Below are 19,064 nucleotides of genomic sequence, written 5' to 3'. Positions count from 1 at the left end.
TTCGACGACGGAAACCCATGTTTTGCGGGTTCTGTCTTGCGGGTTCCAGTGAGGGTTTCCGGGCCACTGTCAAGCTGTCTTTAGCAGCTTTTAGCCCGGACGACCTTCCAGTTTCTTCTGGAGAAATAAAGATTATCTTATCTTATCTTATCTTATCTTATTGTTTATCCCAACGCTGGCCTAATTATTCGGCCCAGTTATAGCTTCTTTCAAGTCAGCAAGATTACGTACCTTTTTCCGCCGTAACAGTTGCGGCACTGGCTTCACTGCTGGTGCTTTGTTTATTTATTATCGTCGAGCTCCACCCACCCGCTACGCAATCGAGCCTTGAAGGTCAGAGAATATACGCTCGCGCTCATTGAAATCAACCTTGTTACACCGTGGTGAATTGGAGTGGTAGCGCTCGAGCGTGGGAGAAGCCGCAAGGTTACGCACGGTAGCAGACCACGTGCTTCAAACTCGCCCACCTGTAGCGACAAATCGAAAGAACTCTTTATTCAACATTGTTCTCCGCGATGTTGGGAGCACGGACAAACAGCCTTCACAGCATGGGCTTGACTGGTACCGTGCCGGTTGTCGTTGGTGTTGCCTGTATTATTTTTTTCTCTTGAATTCACAGTGCGCAAAAACACGAACGTGAGGGAGAGCGAGATGAACAGGCGCTGTCTCTCTCCCTCTCCTCCTTGGGTTTCGTTTTTGTTTTTTGAGCGCTGTGGATTTAAGAATATGGTAAGCAAACTCACTCTACCATCAACGTTGACATTTATTTATTTATTTATTTATTTATTTATATTTATTTATTTATTTATTTATTTATTTATTTATTTATTTATTTATTTATTTATTTATTTATTTATTTTTTTATTTATTTATTTATTTATTTATTTATTTATTTATTTATTTATTTATTTATTTATTTATTTATTTATTTATTTATTTATTTATTTATTTATAAATTTAGTTCGTTGAGCTAACATGCTTTTGATAAAGCCTTGTCCAATAGATTATTCCTAGTGTCGTCAGGTAGCACTGCTTGAAACACGAGAAAAACCATGAAGTGATGTTGCGAGGGATTCTCTTCTTGGTCCCGCCTGAGATTTTGTTCATCTGAGCCAGTAGAGGATGTACGCGAGAATACACAGATGGTCATTAGTACAATGACTACTTCTCATTGGCTGGTTCTTTTGCAGTAGCACGTTCTACGTCATATTTTGGAAAGGCGCAATGGAACATGTGTTGAGTGAGTGAGTGAGTGAGTGAGTGAGTGAGTGAGTGAGTGAGTGAGTGAGTGAGTGAGTGAGTGAGTGAGTGAGTGAGTGAGTGAGTGAGTGAGTGAGTGAGTGAGTGAGTGAGTGAGTGAGTGAGTGAGTGAGTGAGTGAGTGAGTGAGTGAGTGAGTGAGTGAGTGAGTGAGTGAGTGAGTGAGTGAGTGAGTGAGTGAGTGAGTGAGTGAGTGAGTGAGTGAGTGAGTGAGTGAGTGAGTGAGTGAGTGAGTGAGTGAGTGAGTGAGTGAGTGAGTGAGTGAGTGAGTGAGTGAGTGAGTGAGTGAGTGAGTGAGTGAGTGAGTGAGTGAGTGAGTGAGTGAGTGAGTGAGTGAGTGAGTGAGTGAGTGAGTGAGTGAGTGAGTGAGTGAGTGAGTGAGTGAGTGAGTGAGTGAGTGAGTGAGTGAGTGAGTGAGTGAGTGAGTGAGTGAGTGAGTGAGTGAGTGAGTGAGTGAGTGAGTGAGTGAGTGAGTGAGTGAGTGAGTGAGTGAGTGAGTGAGTGAGTGAGTGAGTGAGTGAGTGAGTGAGTGAGTGAGTGAGTGAGTGAGTGAGTGAGTGAGTGAGTGAGTGAGTGAGTGAGTGAGTGAGTGAGTGAGTGAGTGAGTGAGTGAGTGAGTGAGTGAGTGAGTGAGTGAGTGAGTGAGTGAGTGAGTGAGTGAGTGAGTGAGTGAGTGAGTGAGTGAGTGAGTGAGTGAGTGAGTGAGTGAGTGAGTGAGTGAGTGAGTGAGTGAGTGAGTGAGTGAGTGAGTGAGTGAGTGAGTGAGTGAGTGAGTGAGTGAGTGAGTGAGTGAGTGAGTGAGTGAGTGAGTGAGTGAGTGAGTGAGTGAGTGAGTGAGTGAGTGAGTGAGTGAGTGAGTGAGTGAGTGAGTGAGTGAGTGAGTGAGTGAGTGAGTGAGTGAGTGAGTGAGTGAGTGAGTGAGTGAGTGAGTGAGTGAGTGAGTGAGTGAGTGAGTGAGTGAGTGAGTGAGTGAGTGAGTGAGGGAGGGAGGGAGGGAGGGAGGGAGGGAGGGAGGGCCGAGGTTGGCCATAATTTTGCTCCGTTGCGGTGCAGGTCTCGATGATTTTCAACGAAAACCCAGGCAGCTGCGTGGCCTTGTTCAACGTCGACCTGGAAGAGGCCACTGGAACTTGCGGAAGCCTGCGCACTCTTAAATTCGCCCGCGTCGCCGCTGTAGCGGAAAGTGAGCCACGTTTGTGTTTTTCTGTTTTTTTTTCGGCGCCGCAGAAATAAAAGGGGCCGACCGCAAGGACTCAATACGCGTGTGCAAACCTTGCAAAGTCTTCCCGCGTATTCTGATGCCAGGTTCTGAAGCGAGGGTATCGAGAGGTCTATAGCTGTCGCCGCAGAAATCAGAATTCTCACTCCATCAACCTAACAAGTTCTCGCAATCGAGTTCTTCAGCGATGTTGATCTCGTTCGACTCGTAGCGGCTATCAGGATCCTTGGCTTGAAAATTCAAGCCAACGGACAAAATCACAAAACGATGAAAGCTTCATAAAAAGGCGTCCACCAAACGTCTAGACTGGTTTTCAGGGTAGCCAATAGAATCCACGGAATGGAGGAGGCCAACGTGATCACGGTAGTACAGTAGCTGCTAGTAGCCGCATAGTGTACTTAACACGTTTCTTGACGCTTAAGGTGGACGAAAATACAAGAATCAACGCTACGATAAGAGAAGTGTATAGGCAAGCTCTCGGAACACCCTTTAACTCGTCCAACTAAACTTTCGGCGCGCAAGAAGTCCATAATACCTTAGAGGAAATCACGGAGGCAAAACAAGTTGCCCAGTGTTACCAGAGTGACTTTGCTGAAGGCGTGTCTGAACCAGCCTCCGTCGATGTCGTGGTAGCGTTGTGGATGAGCGGCTTGCACGGGAGTTCCCTCCGTTCGAGCGACGAATAGCCAAGAGCAAAATTCTTCAATGCACGACGAGGAGAGAGCAGCGGTGATACAGGGGGAGCAGCATCCTTCTGGCAGGCTTACAACATGCCCATGGCGGAGTAACGCCTCGTTCTGATGCCGACGACGTACTTCCGGCTCGCGGAAGGGCGAGAATTTATAGTCAGAATTCACAGCGGTCTCCAGTCTTCCAGGTCATTGCGCACGGCACCGAAAAGCGCAAATTTACAGAGCACTTTTTATAGGTCCCGTGATAGGAGCCGGCGTATGCTGTTGAGGAAAGAGGTGGAAAGGAGGGGTCAAGCGGTCGTCAGAGTCAAACGCACAGAAACAAAAGCATTCTTGCAGAGCTGGAGAGGCGGTGAGTCGAACGCCGCTACCGTCAGCGGACGCGCGAGAGGGTTCTGGACACGCCGTAATAACCAAGTCCCATGATCCCTGCAAGTGTCTTCTTCCCCCCAGCATCAGTGCAATGCGGAAAAGTACCTAAACGCTCTGTCGCAGTCTGCGCTGTCGGAGCCCGCGCACCGCGTCGGCAGACGCACACAAACAACACACAGTCGATTCGTAAAACCAACTCGCAAGGGTCGCGACTGGCCGTCACAATTCATTAACCCCCGTTGATAAAATTCAGAGATATTACTGCGCAGGATAAAAATGACACGGATCGTTTGCCGGTGCCGCGCCAGCGCTAAGGTAAGCGCGGTGGAACTAAAATGCGTGGCTCTTTGATCGGGTATTTGGGTCTGTATGTGTATCGCCGCCACGGTCAGCAACCGCGCGACAGAAAGGAGGCACCGGGCCCATTGGGGAAAGGGGATACACGCAGAAAGCAGTAGAAAGGAGTTTTCAAACATGCACGGTGCAAACAAGACCCGCAGAGTGCGGTGAAAGCTGCCGTAATGCGGCGCTCCACGACAGACCCCAAAGCTTAAAACATCATAAACTGTTCAAAAAAACATTCAGACTATAGGACTTAAACAATCGTTTAGACTCGAGTCCAGTCGTGAATAGTTTCTCCCAAGCGAATGATCAAGGGCTTCCCGGAGTTGAGCTAAAATGTTTATTGTACATAAATATGTGGGAGGAAAAAATGAATTTTCACAATTTTTAGGTGCACTTACAAGGTCGTGCGTTTTTTCTAAACATGATGTTCAACGTAGTTGTTTAATATTATGAATTAACATGGTGATTTTTCAACTAAGCCCTAATCACCACTTCACAATTATAACCGATATTCTGTCGCCGCAGTCGTTATAACCGACGTTATCATAATCATGATTGTATTCATTCCGCCACCAATACGACACGACCAAAAGGCGTCGCTATTTTTTTTATTTTCAGAGTACATCGAAATCGACAGCCGAACTAAATCCAAGCATCAACTACTACCCAGGCTGACGGAAGGTAACCCCCTCGCAAGCTTGACATAGCAGGTTGAAGTTGGGTCCGTGGCGCAGTTGGCTTTTAACTTCCAGGCGCCCACTTAGAGATGCATACGCCGAGCGGGGAACTTCGTTTCTCTGCCCGAATAAAAATCTTACCAGACTAACTACGGATAGCTAGAATTCGAAGCTCGACTGACATTGTGCTGCGCTAGCCAGAGAAAAATATCTGCAAGTTTCTTATGGTATTGGATTCTGCCAGTGTCATTTTAATAAATGGCTTTGGTTAAATTTACTTTTGCAAAAATATAATAGCGAACAGCTGTCCGGACGTACAATACTATCTGACACGTAGTCTTGGGCCCACGAATGCACAACGGCAAAAACAAACAAATAAAGCTAGAAGAAACGTAGTTCGAATAAATCAGCAAGTAAAGTTCACGAGGATACACCTATCATCTTGGACGTTAAAAAGAGAGGCTACCTTCGCAACCTCGTACGGTTTTCTGATATGGTTTGTAGCGAACCATTTGATCCGTGCGTTTTTACTAAAACAAAACTTTCCTCCGCAGCTGTGCCCGACGACACGGCGAGCTACCTAGCAGGTAAGTCTTTTGTAACTGACAACAACAGCGAGGCTGTATTTTTCTGTATCATGCATTCATAAAATACTCCCCAGGTTATCTACCGTCGAGCCCTCCGCAGCGAATGTCTGGTTTAAAAGGTACGATGCGAAGTGTTAACGCTATAGTTGTTTTAATCGACTCGCTTCATTTCTTTATACATACTCCAGACCGCATCCTGTGGTCCGAGCGTACGGCAGTTACTAATCCCATTGAGCACAACGGTGAACATGCATAAAACTGTGCATCAAAACTATAAATATCGAAATGAACATAAAGTGCACAAGGATACAAGGATACATGTGCACAAGGTATCAAGATAACCACGCTCTGAAATAGTTCTATTGACATGGCGTGGGCGGGGAAAATGAAATCTGAGCATGCTTGCAGGCTAGCTTGCTTGCTTACCTCTTTCCACCTGAACATCTAAAGTGTTCTTTGTGTAACGCAGAATGACTATGACTGGGGTCTTAGTTGGTGTATTCAGGCGTTGGAGTTAGTATTCGCAACAAACCCGTGAATATCATTAATGTGAAAAGTTAAAGGGCATCTAAGTCTGTTTGGTTTAATGTCTGGCCACTAAACCGTCGTCATGCCTTTTCCTTTGCATATTTGCGTCCTCCTTCCCGTTACTGCGATTAAGAGCATCGGTCAACAGCCCCTTTTAGGCGTATGTTTATGCGCAACTGTTCACAGCTCTAACGTGAAAATTAAGAGCCAAGCATCATCAAACTCACCGCACCTCAGGCTGGGGAAACTGGTTAACGCCATAAGACTTCAAGGCGAAATGTTGAGCCTATAGCCTACGCTGTATGTCTTACATTTCCTGCTGTTGTCGCTTTTTCCACTGTACGCTTTTGTCATTTCCGCTTCGATGTGATGGCGTCAGTTTAAGCGCAGCTGGCAGGTATGACAAGATATGAAATGCTAGTTCACTAACAATTCGCGCGTTAAAGACGTTTAGAGCCACGTCTTAATCACCAAAGTAGATTGGATTCACAGCTCTGCAACTGCCACGCAAAACAACAAACATTTTACCTTCCTGACTTCTTCCATTGCTCCTTTCAGCACGTACGACGGTTTACCGACCAGACCTCTTTGCAACGCCGAGTAAGTTCCGAACAGGGTGTACGCTGCTATAAATGCGCTTGGTTATCACGTTACGTGGCCTCTCGTTTGAAGAACATGTTATGGTGGTTTCTTTATTCTCTAGAACAAAACAAAAACGGTGTTCACGTTTCAGCGGGTCGCCCTTTCGTCTGCTTCCTGAGCCCCAGGTGGACGAATGCCACCGTCAGCCCGGTCTCGCCGTACTGCACGCACGTCGTGCTGAGTGCCGAACCACTCAGCAATCCCGAGCGGGTCATGAACAATAGTGAGTACATACGCCCGAAAAGCACGCACTCAGCGCAGAAGATCTTTCTCGTACTTACCTCAGAAAATTTTTACACTCGAGTTGTGCACTGCACATTTTATTGTGCTGAAGACATCTAGAGAAATGGCGAGGACAATATCTCGAACATAGCCCAAGGGAGCATTCAATATTGAAACGGCCGCGCAATCGAGCGAGCACAGCCCGAACGACGTGGATCGACTGGAGCAACGGGAAGAAAGCCTGAGCCGTCGAAATTGCAGGTCAAAGGAAGGTGGTGCAAGACGGCGCTTAAAATTGCTCGCCAAGCCTCATATTAATTGTTACCGATGTTGGTATTTCTTCTATAATTTCGCGCTCACTTAGTGAGTGAAATTTTAATCTCCGTTGTGCTCACTCACCGGCTCACAGGGCACACGGTAACGAAGGAGAGATTTCAAAGGTAACTAATGAAAAAGTTATTTTCGACTCTATAGGCAGAGGGTACGATTTTTAGCTCGAGTGTATGATGTTTTAATTGGTACTGAACAACTCCGGGTGTTCCATTGTACTGAAGGCATCCACTAATGTCGATCTCTGAGCCTGTGTCTGGCTTCTATGCTTTAAGCCACAGTGCGATCTTTATTTAAAGCATCACATGAATTCGCCTCCACGCGTAAATTGCGTACTCAGAACTTCTCAATTCTTCCGTACATGACTCAGTTTTGTGTGATGCCGCCCCTGCGTACGTAGGGATGACGAACATTGAGTAAACCACTGCAAGCCAGCTTTAGGAAAACTTAAATGCCAATAGAAACTTTAAATGCCAATGACAACGCTCAATGTAAGTAGCAGCCTTATTACAACCGCAACTGGGAGAAAAAATATCTCCGCTTATTATTTCGGAGAGATTGTGGTGTACCGCTCTCATGGCACAGGTATACGACAAAACGGAGAAACATGTTATTCACGTTTTGAAGGTTTATTGCAGCTGTTACAGTTTTTCACTTCTCAGACTCGCAGACAAGGGGCATTCTAGTGTAAGTATTCATCTTTATTGACTGAGAAGTTTAACGCGCCGGCGCTACCCAAGCGATTCGGCGCACCCTAGTAGAGGGCTCATGTTTTATTTTGAACACCTGGGGTTACCTTTAACGCGCAACGAAATCTCGGAACACACGGGCGTTTTCGTTTTTTGCCTCCATCAGAAAAGCGGCCACCGTCGTCGGGAATCAAACCCGCATCTATGGGCTCACCAAGCCTTAGCCACTGAGCCACAGCGGCGGGTAGTAGTCATCTCACTTCAGTGAAATTTATTGGTCTCCGAATTTCTAGGTAGAAATCAATTCTATGCAACTTCGACTGCAAAGGTTAAATCCGGCACAAGAACAAGTCGTAATGTTTCGTCTCCTTTCTGCGTTGCAAAATCAGCGCATACAAGTGTACCAGTGTAGTCTTTAAATGTCAGTTGCGAGACGTAGAAAGTTAAAAGAAATAAAAAATGAGCTGTTGATCCACATAAATATGCTCAAAAGGCTCTGATAAGGGTACGGAAACATTTTATAATTGTCCTTTCTTACCGAAAAGTATACTGTGCGAGTTGAGTGTTTCGGAAATGGGGGAACAAATCTAGATACCCTTAACTGTAGTCTACGTATGCCAAACAGACTCTGTCTAAGCGTATTTGCTTTGTACTGATATTTAAGCGAAAACACTTGTTAGTAGCAGTGCACGGAGTATAACATCGGTCCGTGTTCATTCGAATTCAGAACACTTCAAGTGTATTTTCCTTAAAGTCTCTCTAGAATAAGATTAATTCACTTTGCGAGAGATGTGCGAGCTGACAGAAACCGCGTTTCGTGCCGCATGGTCGTAAAAATGGAGGCCGGCGGCGGCAAGCCGTAGTTAGTACTTCAAAAAGCTTGCGAAATGTTGAGCTGAACTTAAAGCTTGCTGGTCCATCCAGAAGCAGCCGAAGGGATGAGGGCAGTCAGACCACTAAAACGTCCGCTCCAACAACAGCAGTGTCGATTAACTCCGGAACACATTCCTTTTGTGCGATGATGAAAAGGTGACGGACTTCGCGTACGTTGCACAGAAATAAAACAGTATCCCACGCCCTTTACCCACCCCTCCCCTTCTTCCCCCCTGCTTATAATCGTCCCTTTCCACGGACATTGTCTAACGCCTTTAGAAACGGCTTTTACGCCACTTTTCCCGACTACTTGCATGGTCATGTGCCGCTCATCTGTCCATAATAAGTGGGGGGTTCTACGACCATTTAAGCTTGAATATAAACAAAAAGCATGTCGCAAACCATTACACACGCCATCGAAGATGCGTGCCGATGCGTCGACTTTCCAACTCTTTGAATCACCCAGCAACGTGTGAGGCTTAAAAACTGTGGTTAATTCCCCTGTCATAGGAATCAGTCAAACATTAAAGTGAAATGTGGTGCGAAATCTGCAGCTGAGCATGATTTGTGGGTCGGCGGCTGTCTTGTGGGTGTGCTGGGCGGGCGACGTCCTGCTGGCGGGTCGCTTCGGCAAAGGTGTATTGGCGTCATTTCCGTGACGGATATGACGTCAGTGAAATCTGGGGGCATCGCAGCATAAAACACTTTCGTGTTAAAACATAAAACCCGAAAACAAACAACCCTAAGTATAACGTACTCTTCAGTACCAAAGGTTGCTTCCCCGCAAGAAGGCCCCGTGTGCAGGGGTGCACCCTTTACTGGCCGCTTGCTTCGTTGTGCAGGCGTCACTTCCGTGACGGATATGACGTCAGCAAAATCTTCGTGTATCCGGGAATGAAACATTTTCGCGTTAAAAATTAGCCATTTACAGGGCCGTGAATATGCTTAACAGCGCAGCTCACTTCGGCTATATTCTAGGCACTATACTTCGGCACTCTGGCGGCCACCTCCCGCAAAGGCGGGGGCCACTCACAACACCCCTTGCCGCGGTATGTACGCACTCGAAGCTCAGCCACAGAAGTCAGGCAGTTGATCGGGGCATACATAGTCGGTGGACGTGCCCCGATCCGATATCGGGAACTGGGCTGCCGTCCAGAAGGCTGCGCCATCTGTCGGCCCACTGGGGTACCTCCACCTGGCTTGACTAGCTTCAACGGACACTACGAGCCCCTTAACAAGCTCCTACAGTGAGGTTCCTGCAAGCTGCTTCGCACACAAGCGCCGCCTTCGTGCAGGTGAGCGGGAGGCGGCGCTGGAAAAGCTCGTGCGAGGTCTGCACCGTGACGTGAAGCTGTTCGTACGCATGCAAGGCTGGCGCGACTTCGCGGCGGAGGCGGCCGCGCTCCGGGAGGCCATCAAGCTGTCGTACGCGCAGGGAGTGGCCATCACCGACATCCGCATCCTGTCCACCGAAGCTTGGAAACTGGCCTCGTCGCTCCAGGTATTCCTCCACATCATCTTAATCCTTACCCTGTGACTACATGGAAGGCCAAGAAACCTAAACAGGTACACCCTCCCCGCCTATCAAGGGGTGCTCCGTTGCGAACACGCATCGTTCTACGTAAAGGGATAGGCAAATTGAACGCGAACGCAAAAATATGAATCACAAGACACAGATCGCGACATTTCTGTCCAAACAAGTCAAATTTGGCAAGTTTGGAAATGCGCTGTATACAACTAGCGCGCCAATATTTTGTCGCGACAAATCATATTCTCCGAGTTTGCATATTCTGGTTCTTATTTTCGGGTTATTCTTTATTTGTTTACCACCGTGCATCTTTGCAATCCACAGCAAGTAGAGGAGTGTGCTCCTCCCATGGCTTCTGAGCTGTTACTGTGCGTTTTATGCACTTCATGTACGGGAGAGAGCGGAACATTGCAAGCGAAACAAGGGATCACAATATAAGTACGGAAAATTAAGTCTGCTTACGTGGCTTGAGTGCAAAAACATTAGAGCTTTTCTTAGCATACATGTTTAATGCTTGTCTACTCTGTGATGCGTCGTGAGTTCAGCGACAACGCCTGAGCACTAGCAACAGGTTCCGGCAATTTCGCTCTCTTATCGGTGTTTTTCTCCTTCTCCACCTAGACCCTGTTGGCGTGCTTGCAGGGTCGACCGCACTTAACACATGTGCACGCAGAAATCTGCGAAGCGTTTAACCTATCTCTTTCCATCACGTGCCCTGGAGCTCTCTTGGCAGGACGTTTCTACCACTTTTTTTTGTATTGAGGACACCAGTGGAGTAGTGCAGAACGCTCTATTGCAGTTGTAGTAGGACCCCCCCCCCCTCCCCCCCCCCCCTCCCCCCCCCCTTTTCTGCATCGCACCGTCATGCATTCCACAGAGTCAATGTATAACACCACCCGCCGTGGTGGCTCAATGGGTAAGGCGTTGTGCTGCTGAGCACAACAAGGTCGCGGGTTCGATTCCCGGTCGCGGCGGCCGCTTTTCTGATGGAGGCGAAACGCAAAAACGCCCGTGTGTACGAGATTTCGGCGCACTTTAACAATCCCCAGGTGGTCAAAAATAATCCGGAGCCCTCCACTACGGCGTGCCTCATCGCCTGCGTTGCGTCGGCGCGTTATACCCTATAATCAATCAATCAATGTATAACACCGACCGAAATTTCGGATGTCTGCAACCCTTCTGGTTCATCTTGCCAGGCTTAAATCTTTCAATTGCTAGACAGAATCTACCAAGAACGCCAACGTCATCGCTGCCATTTTTTTTTCTGTAACCTGCAACCTGTGTTGCATATCTCGCATACATGCTCGGTAGCAGGCACCGCTTGCTGCCCCGTTCCGCGAGCTGCATAAAGGAAGGAAGTCAGCCGCCTGTCGCCGCGGTGGCCGTTTATTTGCAAATAATCGGTCGTGTTCTGTTTGCATTGTACGGAAACACAGCGCCCTACAGAGATAGATTGACAATCTTTTTAGCCCGCTCGGTAAATCGCGGGACATTTTTGCGAGAATTTGTTTTTTCGGGCTGCCCAACTTTCGGGACCTTACCGCAGCCCGTGATGGTGCGGAACGTCGACCGGCGACTGTAGCAAAGCTTTTTATTGCAACGGGAAACCGATGGTCTAAACTGAGAAAGGGAAAGGGGAGGGGAGAGTTAAAGCACCGTGGAAATGGGGCAGTTCATGGAATTCACTTTGTCCCCCCCCCCCCCCCCTGTTCACACTGATTAGGGTTCAATTGTTTTTAGCTCCACTCTTCGCATGAGTGCATCATAACTGGTGGGTCAGGCAAAATAGTCCACCGCGAAAAGGTTTGGCGAGTTCCCCGCTCAGACAACTCGCGCCAGACTGCTCTTGAGAGAATAAAGGGCTATGTGGTGACGGTGTAATTCTGTGTCAACTTGGTGCCGGCCAGGGTGCAGTTGCGGTGCCGTTACTGTTCCGTGTTTGGCAAAAGTCGGACATGAACACACCAGATGAGAGAGGTTTGCTGGGGTACTTTTGCGCAGCGTGAGCATCTTGAGGTAAGTAGGGAGTGGGCAATTTCACGGTGCATTTCTTGTGTGTAGGCCGCGATGGTGAAAGGTTTCACTGGAGTGCGGTAGCTATGGTAAAGAGCTCAAATATTCTTCTGGAGCTTTGTTATTCAGCCGGTCTCATCGGTCCTCCTTATACTAATGTAGTTGCATCGCTGGTGACTTGTAGGCGCGTAGAATCTTGGGCCATCTGCTGTTTACTACGCTAGATTTTTCTCCTCAAGGACACAGAAGGCTTTCGCGTTTATATAAGGGTGGTTCTGTCCGTTCCTCCGGCCTCTACGAGGCTGCTGTCTTCTGAGAATTTCCTGCTGCGACTCCCTCCCACAGATAATATATATCAGTCGCGTGTCAGGTCGGTGTTTTGCAGTTAGGTTGCCTCTCTTTTTAATGTTTTACTGCTGATATTTTGCTCTAGAAATCAATCGGCAGTTTGCGAGGGACACAAAAGCAGGAGACACAAAGAGTTTTTCATTTGTTTTAGTACGTGTACCCTCAATCACCATTCAATGACTAAAGCCTAAAGCATAGCTGCGGATGTTTTTGCCAAGAAATCCTTCACTGCAGAGTCGTCATCAAGTCACTTCAAAATATTAAAGCTGTTACTTAATGTTTATAACTGCGCACTGCTCACCAGTAGCCGGGTTCGTATGTTAGGTCCATATGGTCCAGTAGTTTTCCCTTATGATTTCACAGAAGACAAAAAGGGTAAAAGCTCCGTGAAAAACCGACTCCATTGTGGACAAGCCGATCTGGCGTAAAGCCAAATGCAATCAGTGGAAGTCGAAGTAACTAGAAATATAAGGAAACTGAGTAGAACCATCGTTGGGGATATCCTGGCAACACAAGGAAGGCAGTAGTATGTAAAAAAAAATGGAGACAATTAAGTAAACTGACCGGCTCCGAGGACGCTTCCTTCCAATTTTGATGCCGTTGCATCAGTCCACTATTCTTCTACGCCATATCTTTATTTTGCGTTTTCATTTTTATAAGCTGCTTCTGCATGTTTTTGTGCCCGCCAGGCTGCCGAGAGAGGGTTGACTTACTCATTATTACTCCGGTGATAGTGTATAGTTACGTACCATTCCAAACAGTGCTCGTCCGTTTGGAATGCAATCTGACCCGGCAAGCCCGTATTTTCGTTTGTTCTTCACAACCCTGACCTAAACCTGCTGTGTCCTAAGTATACGCGGGTACTGCAGAGCTTGAAAGTAAACCTATCTAAACAACAAATCCAGGTTAAGGAAACTCGACGCGAATCAGGAATCGCATGGACAATATGGCATGAGCAATGAATGAAAAAAGGCTGGCTGGCAGCAAGCAGTATTGGCGTCGACAATGGCTCGCACGTAATCCGAGGAGAGACGGGTGAAATGGGAGCTGACGCTGTCTTTCCGTTTGTCGATGCAGCGCTGTTACCGTGTACACGGGCACAGCGTAGCTCTGGGTCGTCGCTTGACCCGCCAGGACTAGCGAATATCACCTTATTTTTCAGGTTCGGACCCTGGTGCTCGCACAAGACTAAAAGCTGATGGCTGGCATTCATGCGGATTTTAAACACGTTTCTTTTCTATCCGCGCAGGGGCGAGATAGCTTGTTAAACAATAAAAAAAATTCTGTTTCCCTCTGTCCTTTCTTCCACGAGTTGGCCCATCAATTTTAATTAATATCCGCGGTCTTTGGGTCCGCCTTTTTTTTTGTTTATTGGTCATTTGTCTGTTGTGTTGCGCTATTTCAATCAGTTCTCTTACCATTTTTTCTGTCTTCCTTGCTGTTTTCTTGCCTTGCTTATTTATGGTTGCCCCCGTCCTCCTTTCCAGCGATCTCTCTTCTTTCGTATGTGCTCAAATCTGCTGGTTATAGTTCCATTCATTTTGCCTCCTTTATTTCGTTTCTTAGTACCTTTTTTTCTCATTTGCAAGAATGTTATGTCGCGTGGTATTGTTTCCTTGTTATCTCTTTCCTTGGTACTCGCTTTCCGGCTTTCTTTTTTATTTGTTTTAAAATTTTTGGTGTTGCCTTTTCTTTTTTATCTATTTCTTTCCCCTTCCGTAAGATTGTGTTATTTTTTTGCTTGCATATGCGTTGCTCACCCATTTAAAGTTTTAAGTTTTAAGTGTATTTACTTAAACCAAGAAAAGATACATATAGACCGTACGCATGGGCCCAACAATGTTGTCAAAGGGTCCCAAATAAATAATAGTAGACTTTTATAACAAGTTGGCAGTGGCAATTGCAGCAAAAAAGCAAAGATAAAAAGGAAGAACAAAGATTACCCTATGGAATGCTATTTTAAGACATGAGATGTTGCTTGGCACGTTTTCTAAACAATAAAAATCAAGCAAGGTTTTGGGTTTTGGCATGAAAACTATTCCACCAAGTTGCTCCCATGAATTCCAGTGTGTTTTTTCCATAGTTTGTACGAATGTTTTGGCAACAGAAAGCGTTGTGGGATGGTATCAGTGGTTCGATGAGAAGGTTGCAGGCAAACTGTGTTTACATTTAGTTTCGATGAACAATTTCCTTTCATGTTTCATTTTCCTGGTCGTTCATTTCCTTCGAAGACACATACAATTCACCCGATACTAGCTGTTTGCTCACACCAAGTCAGACGAAATGCCCGAGAAACCCTTGACGCCAAGTGTACACCACGAACCAAGTTCACACCCCATTCGATCTTGCAGCGTTCGATATCATCTGCAATTCCTTTGTAATTCAAAGAATTTTTGGAACCTTTCATGCCGTTTGGGTTCATCGCACTACGTTGTGAAATAAATTTAGGCGCATTTTCTAACTAGTTTGGCACATTACAGGGCCCATAGTAGGGCATTGTATTCCACCTCGCGATTGAGAAATCTTGACTGTCTGTGTACGCACGCGGCGCTCTTCCTGCAGAAACTAACGGAGCAGCTGCCGAAGGACAATCGCCTCATCCTCGGCTTGGAGATCGCTGATTACGACGAGGCTGGGCCGCTGCTGACGCAGAGGCTGGCGCCCCTCTACGAGTAAGCCTTGTTTCGCGCCAGGGGATTGCCGCCCCTAGTATATCTATCGGGGCACCACTACTGTACGTACATGAATGCATGCACTCGTGTTTGTACAAGCTAACGGGCTGCTTGGGTCACGGACTCTGCAGGCCTAAGCGCTGTTTTATTTAAACGAAATAAAGCATACGAGTGAGTTGAATTAGTTTGACTTGAATTTAAATTAAATTAAAAAAAATTATCTGCACATTGCTTAGGGTAGTATTCACTGGCGTGGCACGCATGCGGGTAACCGTGCGTGTGTGTCGTCACTGGTCACGTCGGCCTCCACGAGATAGCGGTATTTGTACGTGCGAAGCACACGACCTGTGTGACGTTCCAAACTGTCCCCCTCGGAACGCAAACTAATGCCTCAACTCCAATGTGAGTGCAATTAGTAAAATATCTGTTGGCAACACCGTTGAGAATCTGGTTAAAACGGGGAAGACGACGCATGCCGGTGTTTTTTTTCCCTAGAGTTACGGGCGCAGTGGCACAAGCCACGCCATGTCTGTGCCGAAGCGACACAGTCATGGCCATTTTCAGTGTTGCCAAGTGAAGATATTAACACCTAAACTTTTTAGCTGATATCATTTATAGAAATATATCCCAGGGGTGCTTCATGCAGACTAGTTTCTCCTGGATACACCTTTGCGCTTCTTTGGTATGTAGTCGCAGCGGGGAAAACTGTGTTTAAGAGGTCTGCTTGTTTCCTCTTTGTTCGAGCGGTCTGGCTTGAAACCGTGTAATTATCAGCATTTTTGTTTTTAAGACATATTCAGAACGCTTGTTTTTGTCGGTACAGCATAGTACCGTTTATCAAAAAAATAGCGCGCATGTACCAAGCAATGGCTATGAGCTCGTCAAATGATTACACCGTGTGCTACAGACGCTACATTTCGGCGTTGCATTCGTTGTACACATATCAGCGTTATGCCTACCATTCTCCAGAACTTTCAGCCCTCCACTATGTTACTAACAATAAAAAAAAAGTGGCGCTGGCAACTAGGTTTTTGCACGTTTCATTTTTGGTGGATCTCATCCATTCATGAGAGAAAAGCAATGTTGAACAAAAAATTGCCGATGCCACACAAGGCCCGGGATGGTAGAATTTAACAGTGTCTACAGTATACAAAAATATCTGTACAAAACCGCCCAAAATTTAGCATATTTTCTATAAAGGACATTCGGTAATCCATAAATTGCTGTGGCTTTTTAGTGCCAATATTTAAAAGAGAAGCGATAACACGCCCATCTTAAACAAGAATGGCGCTCATGGCAGGAAGTTTGGCGTCGCCTTCTTCCGGTTTATAAAAACACAGCAGGAAAAAAAAATTTGAAGAATTTTCATTGGTCATTTTTTCCACCACGTGCATCTATTTACAGAACTGTTCTGCGACGCGTTCTGTTGCGGTGAAAAATGACGCCTGAACTTTGCTCGGGGCGAGGTCACTTTTTAATAAATTTATGTGTTGGTACGGGTGCTGGTACGGAAAATTTCTGCTGAAAAACTCCTGTTGTAAGCAGCGCCCCTGGCGGGCGCTGCTTTCTAGTTAGTTTGAGAAGTTTTGTTTGTTAAATAGTCGCTATTTATTGCCCTAGATAGTCTTATTTCTTCCTTTAATGGTGTAAAGTTTTATAAAACCCGTTCGATAACTGTTGAGTTGGATTTAAAAACTTAAATGGGACGCTGGCTGCACCAGGAGTTCTCTAGGGAACGGCTGCGCTCCATACATTTTTTCATCCCAAAAGGGACCCTTGCGCTCTATTGGTTTTTCCCCCGCACGACGCACCTTACTTTGTAGTACACTGTAGCATTGTGAAACACACTTGTAGTGTAATGTGCTTTCAATAACTTTCACTTTATGAGACTGCCGAGCCAGATTATTAGAAATACGTCAAAGATGTATAATTTACGCCGTATCAATTTGAACGCAGGTACGTGACTAAAAATTAGCGTAAGGTTGCGCAAAAAAGTTCACGTCAAGCGAAAGCTGTGTCACATTAGGGAAAGGTTCTGGTACTTCATTTTCCCACGTATTGGCCATGTAATTGGCTCCCATTGATGTTCCATATCATGGCATTTAAAGTGCGCAGGAGTTTGAAAAGCTACCCGCCGCGGTGGCTCAGTGGCTAAGGCGTTGCGCTGCTGAGCACAACAAGGTCGCGGGTTCGATTCCCGGTCGCGGCGGCCGCTTTTCTGATGGAGGCGAAACGCAAAAACGCCCGTGTGTACGAGATTTCGGCGCACTTTAACAATCCCCAGGTGGTCAAAAATAATCCGGAGCCCTCCACTACGGCGCGCCTCATCGCCTGTGTTGCGTCGGCGCGTTAAACCCCACAATCAATCAGTTTGAAAAGCTTTACAAAATCTTAGCAGGTTTCAGGGCTCGTGTAATCATCCCAGAATCAAGTTTGTAATAAATATCTGGTTATCACATGGTAGGTAAAAGCCTATGTTCCACAGTGGAGCGTATGACCATCAAGAATTTTGTGACGCTGTCACGTAACAGTGATTTTATTGACAAAAATAAACTAGGATTCAGTTGTCAGTGACACACTTCGTACATCTGTCAATATTTTGGAGCCATTTGGGACGAGTGATGTTAAAAAGCATTTTTTTTTTATCCCAAATAGCGCTTTGATATTTCGCACATACCAAGAACGCCAATGAGGAAATCGATCTTGTAGATTTTTCCTTGCAGAAAACGGCCTTTACACAGTTACAACTCCGCCTCACCAAGGCCTTTGGAATATCAAGGAGTGTTTATGCAGAACTTCGCGGAACATTGTTTGGAGCAAGGCTCAGTCAAGTTACACCGTAGTGGCGTTCTGTACCATCTGCTAAAGGTCGCGTTGTGGTTTGTGTTCCATCTACTGCCTGTGCGCGAATAGATATGCGTAATATTACCTTACCAGCGCTCTTTACTAAGGCACCATTTAATTCATTTCGCGCAGGTTCGTGGACGTTCTGGTGCTGCAGACGCACCTCAGGGCCGCCCACACGTGGCCCTTCTGCCGCACCGCTTACTCGTCGCTCTTCGACCACCCCGCCGATGACTCGTGCCTGCAGACCACGCCCACGGTTAGGAGCTCTGACACCGTCGCGCCATGTTCTGAAGGGCACCATGACGACAAAATGCTACTTTGTTCACTTTGAAAGAACTTGCCTTTCGTAAGCAGCTCAGATTTATTTCAGCCACGAAAGATGTTTTTAAGCAAAAAAAAAACGTAAGAAACATTTCAAACTGTTCAAATTTTGCGCCTCAGTGACGTAATATGGGGAGAAGTGGCGTGATGTTGGCCGGCCCTAAAAACATAGTTATTTCTGCAATCGCCCAGGCATGTTTCTTGGCGGTGGCTTTGATCTGCGGTCGCCAGTAGCACAAACAATACACTGTGACGTCATAGAAAAAACGGCGAAAAATAGCCCGGAGTTGCGTCTGCTGCATATTTTTCTTTATTGCCTTCATTACTCCCTCGAAGCTTGCGAAAGCGTCGTTTAAATGAACGGGACTTATATTTTTTATGCCCAGATTACTTAATACTTTCGCTAGTCGATCCTTCAAGCCGCATATACACGCTTTCTCAAAATTTTCTAGACCAATCCTAAGCCTTCTGGACCAAAAATAATGCAAACAATTAGCTTAACGTTTAACTATGACAAAATTATTTTAGGACAATAAGAAATAAAGTATTTTCACTAGCTTCCCGTCATAAAACGTTTCAGCCTCGTTCGGGACGTAAGCTTGCGCACTGAAAGCTTGTACACTGAATTTTTTGTGGCCTGTGCACTTTCGGCTTGGCCTTGAAAAATTTGACAAACTCTGTGTATGCCTTCACAGCAGTGCCATTCCATGGCGTAGTATCGCCACCAGCTGGCAGTACGAACTTGGCAGACTTCCTCGCAGTGATGAGTAAATTGATAAATATCTAAACATCAGAATCTAAACTTTTGTGTAGCAAATCCGCAGGACTAATAGGCCGGCTAATTATTGTGGATTGTCATCCTCCTGGATTCTATGCCTGTCTTGCCACCCCACCCAATCA

The 19,064-nt window shown here is 46.3% G+C and overlaps 1 protein-coding gene across 1 annotated transcript in view; it reads left to right on the top strand.

The window, feature by feature from the left end:
• LOC144153299 (uncharacterized) overlaps window positions 1–19,064 on the top strand; it is a 74,684-nt gene that overhangs the window by 8,455 nt on the left and 47,165 nt on the right. The window contains 6 exon segments of the mRNA XM_077684950.1: window positions 2,313–2,442; window positions 5,119–5,151; window positions 6,413–6,544; window positions 9,731–9,936; window positions 14,887–14,996; window positions 17,973–18,127. Of these exon segments, the coding sequence (XP_077541076.1) occupies window positions 2,313–2,442; window positions 5,119–5,151; window positions 6,413–6,544; window positions 9,731–9,936; window positions 14,887–14,996; window positions 17,973–18,127 (766 nt within the window).

This window comes from Haemaphysalis longicornis, unplaced genomic scaffold (assembly GCF_048455015.1).
Source record: "Haemaphysalis longicornis isolate Haplotype H1 unplaced genomic scaffold, Haemaphysalis longicornis Haplotype H1 scaffold_9, whole genome shotgun sequence".
In the NCBI taxonomy this organism is placed as follows: Eukaryota; Metazoa; Arthropoda; class Arachnida; order Ixodida; family Ixodidae; genus Haemaphysalis; species Haemaphysalis longicornis.
This window is presented reverse-complemented; position numbering and strand designations above follow the sequence as displayed.